The 15,307-nt window shown below is 36.2% G+C and overlaps 1 protein-coding gene across 3 annotated transcripts in view; it reads left to right on the forward strand.

Annotated features, from left to right (window-relative positions):
* Positions 1-15,307, forward strand: part of KHDRBS2 (KH RNA binding domain containing, signal transduction associated 2) — a 644,953-nt gene that overhangs the window by 488,992 nt on the left and 140,654 nt on the right. For all 3 annotated transcript variants that reach the window (XM_074348987.1, XM_074348989.1, XM_074348988.1), the window contains exons 9-10: positions 12,606-12,778; positions 14,741-14,801. In XM_074348987.1, coding sequence (XP_074205088.1) covers positions 12,606-12,703 — 98 coding nt within the window. In that variant the 3' untranslated portion in view covers positions 12,704-12,778; positions 14,741-14,801. The remainder of the gene's footprint in view (positions 1-12,605; positions 12,779-14,740; positions 14,802-15,307) is intronic.

Consider the following 15,307-nt stretch of genomic DNA (forward strand, 5'->3'; position numbering starts at 1 on the left):
AAATATTTATTTAACGTCTAACACATGTAAGCCATTGTTCTCAGTCCTAAGGACACTGCAGTGAACCATCTCTTGCGACTTACATTCTGATGGGAAGACATTATTACTTATAAGCCACTTTTTTTAAAATGGAATTTTTATTCCATTGATTTTATTCCATTGACTTTATTCCAACACAAAATGCAGTCATTGTTTTTTACACATGGCACACACATTTGAGGGAAAATCCCCCATGAGATTTACTTTATAGAATTACGTACACCGAAATCAGTGGCAGGGATGAATTTGATGAAATCCGACTGCATAGTTGGGAACAGGGTATGAGATTTCTCACGCTCAGGTGTTTATATTTTTTAAATGTTAATACCATGTAAGCAAGACCATAGGGCAAAGTATGTGAATACAAGCCATTACTTTTTGAGACCTTCTAAGCGAGAGGCGGGAGCGCTGATCAGGAGAGCTGGGCTCACCTCTGTGACCTGTGGGTCTTGCTCTGCTCTTTCTTGGTTGTTCAACTCTTTTTCTGCAGCCAAGGCTAGAGACAAATAGCATCTGTAACTGTAGAAGCAACACCTGCTCTTACGCACTGGATTCCATTCTGGGTCAAATCATAATTTACCAACAGGCTATTCTCTGCACACAGAAAGCAGCTGATCAATTATTTTTAATAAAGTAATGAGGAAAATGCAGAAAGTGGTTTGACTGTCTGGACAGAGTAAGAAAGACATTAGGCAGGAATTTTTCATAATAACTTTTCTTCTATTTCATTATCTAAAATTTCAGCCACATTGGCCATATTCTTAAGGTTGAAAGATTAGGCACATGTAGGCCTAAACATAGACTTTGCTTTAGGGTCTTGACTTTTTCTTTGGCTATTAGGATCTTTTGCCATTTTCTGACTTTATTGATCAAGAGTTAGTTCAAAATACAGTTCACATTTAAGGTGTTTTCCTCTTTGCTTGAAAATGTTGATAAGTCACCTGTCAATGCGTTCTGATTTGGGAAGTGCTGTTTGATTTTCATGTCAGAGGGTGAGTATTCAGGACAGGATTTATTTACTTCTTTTGCTGAGGTCAGGAAATGACATTCCAGGAACAGAGGCAAATAAATCCAACCAACACATTGCAACCTTTCATCATGGGCAGCTCTCATAGGAAACAGTGGAGCTGAGGAAGGGGCTTGCTCATAAGCCAGGATTCCAGCAGCCCAGGGCCATTCCATCACCTCCTTATCCTCTCTGCTCACTGTGACCCATCTCTGCTACACACTGGGCCACAGAATGAGGTCGGGGAACCCTGAACAAAAGCACAAAGTCATTTATGTCTTTTTAATTGAAGTATAGTTGATTGACAGCATTGTGTTAGTTTCTGGTGTGCAGTCAAGTGAGTCAGTTACACACATATATTACACATTCTTTTCCTCTGTGGCTTATTACAGGGTATTGAATGTAATTCCCTGTGCTATACAGTGGGACCTTGTTGTTTATCTGGTTTAGACAATAGTTTGTATCAGCTAATCCCAAACTCCTAATTTATCCCTTCACCCTCTTTCCCATTTGGTAAGCATCAAGTTTGTTTTCTATGTTTGTGAGTCAGTTTCTGCTTCGTAAATAAGTTCATTTGTGTCATATTTTAGAGTCCACATATAAGTGATGGCGTATGATATTTGTCTTCTCCTTTCTGACTTCAGTTAGTATGACAATCTCTAGGTCCATCCATATTGCTACAAATAAAAACACCTATGTTTTAAATGATGTACATGTGAAATTAATTATATATTTTAGAATTTTTTTTACCACAGGTGTTTAGAATCTAAGTAGCTACATAGGTATGATTAAACTTAAAAATAACATTTTTTACTCTAAAAATACACACACACTGCAGAAAATTTAGGTTATAAAAGATGGAAATTTAAATTATACTCCCATATTTATTTACTCTTTACTTTATTTTATATTTTACCAATTTTTAAATCCATCATGATACATAATTTATTTGAAAAGAGAACACACATAGACTGATTTATAAAAATTCCTTTAAGATTTCCCCATCATAAGATCAAGGGTTTTTGTTTTTTTTTTCAGTTCATAATCATTAAGATAATACCTTGACAAAATGCAGAACTTAATACATTTTCATATGTGCCATTATAATGAACCAAATCTACATAATTAGTATAACTTTTTGTATAACCAGGAAGTAAGGAAACTGCCTGCATGCCACTCCATATGGTCATGAGATTTAAATGTGCTCATGTCCCCATAGCCGATCCAGACCATAGAAAAAGGACAAAAAGGACAAAGTCAGATGATGAGACCTAGTAAGAGCTCAGCATCGCAGCCTTGATGCCTAATTATATGAACATGCATCGTGTGCAGTCAGATTTTGGTATTAGGTGATTGTGCAAAGGGAACTTTGAGTTCAGTCTTATTGCTCATAGGCTTATCCTGTCACCTCCAAAGGGGCAGATGATAACTTTTAAATCTGCACATGGAGCAGGGATTTGAGGACCTACTTACGTCAATTATGGACTGACTTTTTTAAAATTAATTTTCCATAACTCACATGTTACCTAGTATATCAACAAGTATCCATTTATAGCTCACCTTTAATGAACTGTGCACGATCTTTTAAATCAGTAACATTTACTCCAAAACGTAAATCTTGCATCTCACTGCTTATCCACTTATATTCTGAATTACTGACTCCTCTCTGTTACATTTTGGCTGTATCCAGGATACAGATCTGTGTTAGTATAAAATGAGCAGCTTCCATTCTCAGACCACTGGCAGCACCCAGACTTGGGCAGAATGTGAGGAGACTCACAGTAAGTTGCCCAGACACTTCTCCTCTGCTCAGGTGGGAGGAAGCACCTGCGGGGAAACAGAGGTATTGACAGAGGAACAAGAAATGCTCTCTGGGGCAACTGGGTCCTGCATTCAAAAGGCACAGATACCCAGAGTCTCTCATTCTGGATTCCAGAAATGGTTTGAAATAAACCACTAGAAGTAAAATCCAGTCATTCAGTGTGACCCTTCACTCGGAATCTTTACACATTGTGGCTTCGTGTATCACCATATTGAAATCGTGTTTGTCTCTTTTGGGCCCAAATTCATGTTGAAGTAACAAATGCATTGACTTCAGTGCATATCATGTGTCCTCTGGGCTTCATTGCAATTAAATTATTCAAGATATTTTCATACACTTAATATAAAATATTAAACTATTTTTCTTGCAATAAATAAATATAAAAATTTAACTACTAAATATTTAAAATAAATACCAGTATGAAATATGATATAATTATATTTAATATATAAAATATAATAATCTACATATATCATTTAATGTATTAATATTTATTAAATGGTTCATTGATGTCATTATTATTAAATTAATTTTTAATTGTTACATTTCTGATAACTTGAATTTATTTTTGGAACGTAAATATTTGATTTACAGGAATTCCAAATTAGTTTTTGTGTTTTTAAAATATTTCCTAATCTATCAGAATCATTATAATTGTTTTTGGATAAATGTGAATAGCTCATAATTCAGTAAGGGTGCATTTTAAATACAGTGCATAGATCAGCCTGTCTGAGCAATGCTTCACATAAGAAACACCCTCTAAATTCTGAGACTGACAGCTAAGAATGGACAGCAATATTCTCTACTCAGAGAAGAGAGCTGCTTATTAAAACATATTTAAAGTACAAACTGAAGAGCTAATTATGGGTCTGTTCTGCAGTGGCATTTTAGATGACAGCTGTGTGGAAGCAAGGAAGGTAACATTAATATAATGTCTTGAAATGAATGAAAGCAGTAAGAATTTTTGTGCCCAACTTGGGAACATACGAGTGCCTCACTTCAAGCTGATTGCAGAACACAAACACACTCATTTTGTTGAGGAGATGGAACGATTATTTCCCCAGTGTGAATATAAGCTCTGTCTTGATTAATCTGTGAAAACAGCAAAGGAAAATGAAGCTACCCGGTAATCACGCCACCACGCGATTCAAGCGTAGAGATGAGCCATTTGCAATAGTAAACAGACATAGAAATTTGAGGAAATTGATGTTACAAATGAAGATTAGTTTTCTTAAGGTGGGCAGAAATTTAAAGTCATTTTTAAAAAATAATGTTATACAAAACACTTCTCGTAGGATTTATTAATATTGAAGTTGTTATTGAGAGATATTGAGAAAAATACCACTGTGATTTATTCAATTTAAGTTTTAATATAGATTTCAAAACTTTATTTTTAACTGAAAGGAGGACTAAAGAAATTGTGCTCCTAAAGTGTTTTAAAATCCAGTTGTAAAATTAACTTAAGAAGTAGCTGATTTTCTGTTCCCAACTGTTTCAGAGGTTACAGTGGGATGGACATCTAATCCAACTAGTCTTGGTAATAAATGCAGACTATGTTGCTTCGTCAAGAAACAGCCAAAAAGAGCAGACAACCACTACTTCATTCTTGCCTTGCTCATTTTAAGTTAGATGTATTAACAGTGGTTTAAATTTTGTTTTGAATCATGTAGTCCTGAATGCAACGGGTTTAAATTTTGTTTTGAATCATGTAGTCCTGAATGCAACAGTTTTCGGCAACACTGGAACCTGCTTTTCAGTATTTTAGATCAGAGATTTTTAACATTAATTATACATTTTCGAATCACCTGGTGAATTCTGAAAAAAATACCAGTATCCAATTGCTATCCTGGATCAGCTCTATCACATTCTTTGGGGATGAGAACTGGGCATCAGTTTATAAGTTTCCTGGGTGGTCCTACTGGAAGCTAAGATTGAGAATAAATTTTAGAAGGATACATGGCAAAAAGTGGCCCACGATCTTAATATGAAAGGTCGAAACGTGTCCACTGTCTGCATTCTTGAAGGCAACATATTTTCAAAACACTGGGTATTTTATAAGCAAACACTGTGTTATAGAATCTGTCATTTTACATTTACTTTTTAATTTATAAGTTTAAATAATGGAAAGTAAAATGTCCCTTTTTGAACAAATTTAGTCTCTTTTTGAACAAGCGTGTTGAACAGTTAAATCTCAAACTTGATTTTTGTCTAAAACTCACCCAACCAAAGTCCACAGAGAATTACAATCCACATGCATCTAACAACTCTCTTGTTACACCAATAAAACAAGTCATAGGAAAGTTCCTTTATTACTTAATTTTCTGCTGAGTTAATGGTACAATCATTTGAAATGAGGAGGAGGGGAAAGTTGAGTGATTTATTGTCAGAATCTTAGGGTCAACTGATCATGTGCAAAAAATACATTCAATATGATATAGATTTGTATTTAGAATGTACAAAAAAGGAATTGTTTTTAAAAAAACACAAAGTGCAGAGTACAAAATAAAAAGCTGGGAAAACACTTTCTTCCCAACATGGAAATACACCAACTAGAAAAACATATATCCAGGAGATACGCTACTCTAGTGTATCTTCGCAGAATTACCAGGGAAGATTTTTATATTTATTAAAATAGTACATGGATTTAAAAAAAAGACTAAGATACATTGTTCTGAAATAACTGCTACACTTCATCTATCAAAGATGTCATAATTTATTGAATGACTCAGTGGGAACTGAAACACAATGTCAGTTGAAATATGGTTGTAATTATTGGTGTCTTATAATAGATGTCTTTTTGTATTGAACATATATATGTATATGTGCTTAAAATCATGGAAGGACACAAAAAATAAGAAGGTAGCTGAGTACTCTGGACAAAGATGACAATGGCTTGCCATGGAATAGGGTTGATGGAGATGGAAAGAAATGGATGAGTTAAATACATATTAAGGAAGAAAAGATTGTTTAGATCTAATGAGCAAAATTGAGAAGATGCCAAGGGTTTCTGATGAGTGACTGGATAAGTTGTAGGCAATAACAATATTCACTAAAGTGGGAAATTTAGAAAGAGTTTAAGTAGCATGGAGAAAAAAAAAGTGTTTAGTTTGGGGGGGGGGGGGAAGCTGACTTTGAGACCCCTGAAATGTCTCACAGGCAGTGAAGTGTGGGTGTCCGAAGCTCAGAATAGTTTGTGACAATCAAAATGTGTCATCAGTATGTAGATGAAAGGACTTGGTGACTTGCAAAGAGGTCTTTCAACAAGAGAGAGGCAGACCCAGAACTCAAATGCAGGCCTGGCTATAGGACTCCTGGGACTTCCATTCAAAGTAAAGATACCCACCTGAGAGAAACCTGTGGCTTCTTTTTGGGTACAAAATGAAGATGCAAAACATGTAAAAACAATTAATTTATTCAATACATAATTATGGAGTACCTGCCGTGTGCATCATAAAACTCTAAGTTTGGAAATGGAGTGAAGTCCTTTTTGTCCTCTAAATGGGTTATCCCAAGTGTTGCTTGTCTCTGACAGGGGGCATCTAATTAAAATTTCAAAAGTGATAGAAGCTGTAATTGCTTCCCAGAAGCTGCCTGAATTTCCTGAGAACTTAACTGATGGTGAACTGAAAGTTTACTCTTCTTGGAAAGTAATTCATTATGTTCATCTTTGAAGAGAGATGCTGGCCATTCATATGTCTCCTTCAATTCTGTTCTGTTTTACCCTCTGCCGCTTAAAACCACAACTCTGCAATTACATATAATAATGATACAAATTATGTGGATGCAATGGTTCAGCCATTAGGTTCCAATATTCCGTAATATTTTTAAATGCTCAGAGCAGATCAGCTAATCCTGCCTTCCACTTTGGATGAATTAATACCTAGATTTGCACAGTAGCAAAATTCAATTTGAGCAGCATGCATTTTTGTTAATGAAATTAAAACTGCAATCTCATTCATTTAGCTAATCATTCGTTGTTGGGATCACCAATTATTATATAATCAAAAGGGAGTAATATAAGTCTTCTTAAAGGAAGATATCAGGACCTATTTTGCAAGAAAATTGTATTTGTTAATAATATACATAAAATGCCTAGCACTGTGATTGACCCCTACAAGTTGTGATGGAGTGCAGCCATCTTCATTTTTTAAATAAGTATTCAAAAATTAAATATATATAAAATAAACAAGCTATACTGTGTAGCACAGGGAACTATATTCGGTATCTTGTAGTAGCTTATGGCAAAAAAGAATATGAAAACGAATATATGTGTATGTTCCTGTAGGACTGAAGCCCTGTGCTGTACACCAGAAATTGACACAGCATTGCAAACTGACTATATATGGATAAAAAACACTTATAAAGGGGAAAAAATTTTAAAATAATTCTTTAAATAAATAAGTAAATAAGTAAATAAATAAATAAAAGCTGGTTCTAACTTAAAAAAAATTAAATGAAGAAAATGGATGGTGTTATTATAATGAGTTACAGCAACTACAAAACAAGTAACCTAACATATTCCCTTGGGGAATAAATAGCTATAAAACAACATGTACTCAGATATTCGAAAGGTGCTTTTAAATGGAATGGTATTCCTCTAAAAGATAAGAAACCTCACTGGGACCAACAAGCTGAGTGTCTCAGAGCCGGTGTGAACTTTCATCAGCCTGTTGCGACGCTCTCACAGGATTGGCAAACCAAAGACACTAGCGGCTTGTAATAACAGAGATTAATTTAGGTTTCTCACCTTTGTTGTGTTTTTTGCGTATTCGTTTACAGTGTGCCCCAAAAAAAGCAAGAGCTGTCCTTTTTTGTTTTAGCGTATTTAAAAAAAAAAAAAAATCTGAGGTTCTTTTTCAGATCTCAGAAATACAAACAAGTAGCTGTGTTACTGGCAAAGCGTGAGCGTAAGAACTATGCCCTCAGTAATGTTATGATACCCTGTGTCCCTTCTGAACTGTCCTCTAAAGTTAATTTACTCTCAAGGTGTCATGTTAACCTACTTCTGGAAAGACAGACATTAAAGGTTTACTTTCCAGGTACGTAAAAAATGCCGACTTTTCATAAATTGGTGCCCTGTTCCTGTGCTTCCTGTTTTTTGTCCAACCTCAGTGTTTATCAGAGAACACCTTTTTGCAGTGTTAAAAATCATCCAGATTTTTCTTTTGTGCTCTGAATGTGCCCCACAGTTCCTAGTTCCCTGGCAGGAATGAGATCACATTGAGAAATACACACCACGTAATAGTCCTGATTCGGCCGAGAGCAGAATATTTGAGATGCAGAAGCTGCTTAAGTCAGTGGAGTAACGTTCAGCGCACAAGAGGGATTACCTGTGTAATTTACGCCCCTTTATCAAAGTAAACGTTTCTCAGTGATGCTTATTAGCATGTAATGGAGATGCACTGTTTGGCGTTCTGTAAAACTTCATTCAACTGAGTGAAAAACAAAAATCAATCTGAGTTTACAAAACCAGATATGGAATAAGTTTTTAAAGAAATAATGATCTATTTCAAATATCCAAAACACTAGCACAGGGAACCGTATTCAATATCTTGTAGTAACCTACGGTGATAAAGAATATGAAAACAAATATGTGTATGTTCCTGTAGGACTGAAGCCCTGTGCTGTACACCAGAAATTGACACAACATTGTAAAGTGACTATACTTCAATAAAAATATATTTCAAAAGACCACTATAACCTAATTGCTAACCATGTGTTTCTGAAAGTCCTGTTTCATTTATTTTGCATAATTGATTTTAAAATTCCTTCTGAGCTAGTAACGCCATTTATTTACATGGTACTTAATGAAGATTTATGGTGCCTTTACTACCTGAAGGCAACCATAGACAGTCTTTCCTGTCATAGATCTTGGAATCCAGTTTAAAAACCAGGCCAGATGATACAAAATAATTATACAAGGAAGTCTTTAAAGAAAGTGAGTTCTTTTAAATAGGTTAAGCAGTATCTGAATTTTTAGTTATGCTGTATATTTGCTCAGAAGTTTATTTCTTTGAAATGATTAAATGTGAGAATTCAATCCATCCAAGTTCTCTGAATGATGGAGTTCAGTAGCTCCCTCCTCTAGGCTTTCTTCAGCATTTTCTTCAAATAGTAATTACATGGTGTCGTAATCTATGAAGTTTCATATTAGTTTGGTCCTGTCATCTCCTTAAGGCTCCTTAAACTATCCCCCTCGTATGCAGGGCTTAGGACAATGACTCACATACAGGAGATCTTTAGTAAAGCAAAAACAAGAAAATTTTATCTAATGAATGCTTTTTTTGCCCCTTTTCCTTCCTATTTCATATACTGTATGGTACATTGAAATCTAAATTTGGAAGCTCAGAAATGGTGGGAATTTGGTCAAGTCACTTGAGCTCTATTTTTCACATCTTCATATGCTTTTTTAAAATCCACAAGTCTGTAAACCATCCCAGTGATTTCAAACCCTGCACCTTCTCTAAGGAGTATTGTACTTATTTCACATACACATATAGTCTACTTAGTGCTTCTCAGACAACAAGATCCTAATATTGAGAGTGTCTGACTTCCTTTATCATTTTCCAAAAGTAAAAAGAAAAAATTATCTCTGAATTATACTGTCTACAATGATTTTTTTTTTTAAATGACATCCCTCATGGGAATAGACACACTTGGCCAGGACTCCAGAATTTGTATGAAGTCCTAACATATTTTAATTCCACTTTCCCTGCTGAATAGTAGAACCCCAAGCAGATGGAAAAATTCTAAGTCCATTCCTGGCTCTTTATAATTTCAAATTTTAGAGAATTCTCATCATGAGGACTTAAAAATGAATTGTCTCTTCCTATGTTTGGTTTTTTCCATGTGCAAGGTTACATGGTGGACTAAAGTTAGAATTCCTTTGGGTTTCTAAGAATCACTTCTATTTCTGAAGTAATCTAAGAGCTTCCAGCGAGCAGTGAGGACATTGGCTGACCATACAAAGCTCAATGACACACTATATGATGACAAAGAAAAAGAACCATTCATTGGGTCAGCGTTCTCCAGTCCAAATCCAAAGACTATAACTGGACTGAGAGAAGCTGGCTTGTATCATAATGTGGTGACTGCAAATGTGTGGCTATACGTAAACATTCTGGCATTAGGAAAAATAAAGACCAAGGAAATTTAGCACAAATAGAAAAAATATTTTCCTGATCTCAATTCACCACTGTCATTGAGAACGTGTAAACAATGGGCCCAAGATCTGAATTAAGTGAAAGAAATCCTTGATTTCCTCTGCTAACAGTAAGGCATCTTAGAAAATCTAACACTCCCTTTGCCTGAGCAGGAATTCGTTTCAGCTGCCTTTCTGGTTGCATTTATGGTAGACTAACAGAATTTCCCAATTTCCTGGGCTTCAGCAAGGAGGAAAGAGCATAGTATTAACTCACACACCAACAGAGAATTATAAAAGAGCACATTTCTATGCAATAAAACCAAAAGTTTTTACACTTTTTATAATAGGGTGCCTCTATGATCGTTCCATTGAATTCAGTAGTGAAATTTTTTCAGTGCTTAGCTAACTAATAACCATCTTGAGTCAGAAGTCTGACTATAACAAATATAGAAGATTTCTAGTTAGGGAGTTTATAAAATTAACGTTGAAATTCTTCAACTCAGTTGTTAGTGTTTTTAAGGCTGTCATTGGAAGCTCTTTCTGCCTCGCAGTTCCCACATTTAACCATCAGTTCATGCCATCGACCAGGCACTGCATCTTCTCCAGGCGCTCGGGACACAGCAGTGAATCTGTCACTCCCCATTTTAATGCTGGTTCACGGTCAGGAAATGTAAGGTTTCAGTCCATCAGTTTGCTACCCTGGAGCTTTAGATAGAAGTCTAGTAAAGCCAAGTCAGTGAGGGAGTTTTTACCACACTTCCCTGCCCGCAGTTGTTCTGCTGTTTTGCAGAACCTCCCAGGAACACTCAGCATCCGAGAATGCTCCAGGACTTCCATCTCCTGGGAAAACTTGAAACCTGTATTAGCTCAGTTTCTAAAATCCGTAGACTGCAATCCAGGGATCGCTAACGTTCTAGAACAAGTGAAGCAAAAAGCACTACGTTCCGGGGTATATTTTACCACTAGAGGATAAGGACATTGACATATTGTTGACTATTTATAGACAAAGTGTAAAATTCACATTACATAAGGCTGACAAGTCACTTTCAAACTTGGCAAGCAAAATCCATTTTCCCTTCCAGTGCGTCAAAGAAAGTTTTATTTAATTCCAATCAAGTACATACATAAACTTCTTCTCCAAAATGTCTGTGTTGAGAAAGTCTGGCAGCTTAGGGGTAAATTCCTGTCCTCAGGGGGTCACATCAGAAAGACCCACATCCACGATCTCCCACCAAAAAAAAAGACGTGATCGAGAGTGGGGCTGCAAACTTTTCCTGTAAAAGCCCAGAGTGTAAATAGTTTCGGCTTTGCAGGGAGTGTGGTGTCTGTCACAGTTACTCAAGTCCTCCTTTGTAGAGTGAAGGTAGCCACGTACAATAGGGCAAAAAATAGGCACATTTGTGTTCCGGGAGAATCTCATTCACAGAGACAGGCAGCTGGCCGAACGTGGCTCTCAGGCCATGGTTTGCCAACTCCTGATCTAGGCAGAGCTGTTCTGAGCGAGGTAACATTTCTCATACTTACTTAGGGCCTCACGTCTATTTTATGTCCTATCACATATTGAAATAAACAAAAGTGTGGACCTGAAATAGTAAGAGAGATAATTTTTCACTTATCATCAAATACCGTTCGTAATAAAGGTCTCCTGGTGAATGAGAGCCTGAGAAACCTAATGTTTGCCCATTTAATGCTATTTCTCCCCATACTGCTCCAACTCTTTTTCATTTTTCCGTATTATACGTCATTATCCCTTGCCTTGTAGTACAGTAAATGCAATTTAAACTTTTCTTATTGCTTTTTGCTAGCCATATTCTTAGAGGCACTTGGACTATCCAGAGATACATGCTTTACATCAGTTGGGCTTGACCTGCAATGATTTTTTTCCCAGCCGTATCCATCACCACCCCATTTTATATGAGCTATGAATGTCAGTGTGTCTCTTTCTAGAAATCCCCTTTTGTTAATGTCCATACTTCCTTCCACCATAGCCCAATGAGTGTAATCTGCTCCCTAATGAAGAGCTGAATTCTGCCTGAAAGACTCAGATAACCTAGTTTCTGGAATCCCATAAATCACCGTAAACCCAGTATGAAGCCCTTGGCCCCATGAAGGAACACGACGTTTCCCTTCTGGGCACAAAGACTTGACAGATTCATGGGGGTGGTTTACACCGATGCTCCTCTTTCCATTTCACTCCTAATAAATGGACTTTTAACTTTCTCTGCTTTGAAAGATACCCTGCAAGTTTAATTCCAAGTGCTTGCATAAATAGATACTTTTTGGGAAGCTGTCACTGTGTGGAAAGTGTAGTGAGGCTTGAGTCTTCTGTGTTAAGATCTTCTATTCTCTTTTGAATTGTTGCATTTTTTTTTTTTTGGCAGGGGGGGTTGGTGTTTTTCTTTTCTTTTCTTTTTTTAAAGCCAACTTTGACCCCATCAATGTATCTCTCAGGAAAAGTGTAAACTATTCTTGCATTCTCTTAAGCATCATCGTGAAAACCAAGTGCCTGCCTGTGTGATCAGGGCATCGAATGTTGCATCTTAAATGACTGTGAGTGAAGCCAAGTGAGTGTGCCCATCTTCTCTCGTCCGCAGCACCAGAGGAATGGGCCGCGCCCCGCTCCAGCCTGAAGGCGCTGCCGCCAAGGCCAGCCCGAGGGGGCCGCAGGGAGCACCCCTACGGTAGATACTGAGGGGCCTCCTCACCGTGACCTCGCCGCAAAGACGGGTCATAGCCTGAGGTCTCCACGTAAACAGCAACATGACAAGTAATAGTCCTTTTTTTTGTTGTTCCTATTCTTGGGATAACGGCTCATGATTGCGCCCACGGAGTTCTTGTATTTCCCCTATGCTGTTGGCGTGACATTGACACTACTATTATTTTACAAAACAGACTAAAAAAAAAAAGACATTGGCAAGCGCTGTCTATAAACCACTCAGCAAGATGCGATTCTGGGTTGTTTTCATTGTTGTGTGTAATCTTTTATTTTTTTCTTTTTCTTTCTTTCTTTTCCTTTTTTTTTTTTTTTTTTTTTTAAGAAAGAGCATGAACCTGTTAACACATTCGGAGTCTCAACTAGCAAAAACTTTGTTTAGGGTTGCTAAAAGACTGTAACATGATATTTGAACTAGCTATAATAAAGTTGTAGATAAGATGTTTTAACCTGTCTTTTAATATCTGTTAGTTAGATGGAGATGTTTGATATTAAGTTTGTAAATTTAATTTTAATGCTGTTTTAATGGGGTTGAAAACAAGCAGCTACTGTATGTATGTAGCTAACTGAATTTGTTCAGTGTTTTAACCTGTATTTGTTAAAACAAAGAAAAACACAACACACATAAAGTTCCATGTGTAAGCTTCTCTAAATAGGAAACCACAATTTGTCAAATATGTTTGCCATAATTTGTCAATAAAGCTGAAAACTTTTGTAAAAACTAAATTTGGAATCACTTGTTTTCTAGCTTTAAATGCCTGCTTTATTTCTTCTTCAAGAGACGCCTAAAATGTTTTCTATTTAAAAATTACAAAAATGAACCCAAGCCTGTTTTTTAAGATATTTGTGTAATACTTTAAAAGTGTATTAATAACTTCTGGTTGTTAAATAATTTAAAAGTTAACAAACTAACCTGTGACATGAATCATGGTTAGTGAACACTAATGTCTATATAACATGTTAATGGAAAAAGTGGATTTAGAAGAATAAACGGATTTTAAACTATCCTCTAAGCTTTATCTTGCTAAACACAAATTCTGGTTGACTTGTTTGCATTAGCATGTCTCTCGTGAGAAAGACTAATGGAGAATAAAGAGGTAAGATTACCACTTACCACTGTCTAAATGCCTAGTTCTTCAACCTTTGAGTTTCCCGCACATTAAAGATCCCATCCAACATGTAAGCATTGCGTACACTCACCGTATTGTTTTCACTCAAAGGAGTGTGTGGACTTCATTTGCGTAGTTGATAACAATTTGTTTTGACAAACAAATCATCCGTGTCACTGGCCAGTTGTTGCTATTCAACCTCAAAAACTTTATTTGTAATTTTCAGTGCTAAATATCACCGCCCTTGAAGGCAGTTTAGAGGGCTGATATTTCTTTTGAGACTATCAGACTTGCTGGCTGTTGATTATTAAGGAAATATGTCGCAGGACTCAAAGGATGACTAAACGTTAAACAGGTAACACTCAGAGTAACTCTGTAATTTTGCCTATGCCACAGTAATGGTAAAGATTCTCAGTTATTAAGTTCCTAATTGTTAAAAAAGTAAACCTACAAAAACATAACAAATAGGTCTATAGGTTATTAAAACAACTAATTAAAATTAACTAGAGGCACCAAAGTTATTTTACAATATATAACCCTCAAGGCAATAAACAGAACTAAAATTAGCAATAATAGTAATGCAACTCTTGCTAACATCAAACGTAAGCTAAATTTTGATGGAAAAAAAGAAAATGAAAGACTCGATACTAGGGACGAATGCCAAAACTGTTCCTCTTTTAAATACAGTTTTTTTGTTTACGGTGGCTTTTGTCAATGTGATTGGTTTACTTTTTTGCTGCTAACCAGCTTAGGCACATTGCTGTTCAGTTTTTGCAGCTGGGAGTTGCATGCTAATAGTTTTATGAAGTGTGTGTCTGTCATCAATTAAAATTGTAAATGTTTGGCTTTGACACACTGCTGTTGAGTCATATTTAATTGATTTTTCTATTCTTTCTCACTATTCCAGGTACCCACAAGCAAAGAGCACATAATTGAATAGCAGGTGTGATGGGCTAACAAAGACAGAGGTAAGTTTATGTTGATCTTCTCTGAGATAAACAGTCTTTGCCAAAATGAAGCTTTGCAGTTAAGCCAGAACACCAAATGCTGCTTGCAAAAGAAGGTTTACATTGTTGCCAAGGAACTGAGTTATTTTTAGCTTCTCTGAAATAAAGTGATCTAACTTTGTATTTACCTGGCAAGGCTTTCTGAGTGTATTCAGAAGCTTGTCAAAGGAAACATGAATTTGTAGTCAGTCTTCAGCCCTCCTCTCTTCTACGAACTGCTAATTGTACACAGGAAGTCTTAAAAGTTTGATTCTGCAGACATACGAGAAGGAAATTGCAACTGTTGACTGAGATGGAAAGGACAGGAGAGGGAGCCCCGTAAGTAAGCCCTCGCCTGCCCTCTGTCACTAAGATAATATTTATTAACATTACTATTTATTTAGTCAAATAAAACAAACTTACCCTGATTTTCCCCATTTATCCCATGGGATTTATCAGTCAACTTCTTATTTCTCATCTGCCACTTT

Source organism: Camelus bactrianus, chromosome 20, assembly GCF_048773025.1.
Source record: "Camelus bactrianus isolate YW-2024 breed Bactrian camel chromosome 20, ASM4877302v1, whole genome shotgun sequence".
NCBI lineage: Eukaryota > Metazoa > Chordata > Mammalia > Artiodactyla > Camelidae > Camelus > Camelus bactrianus.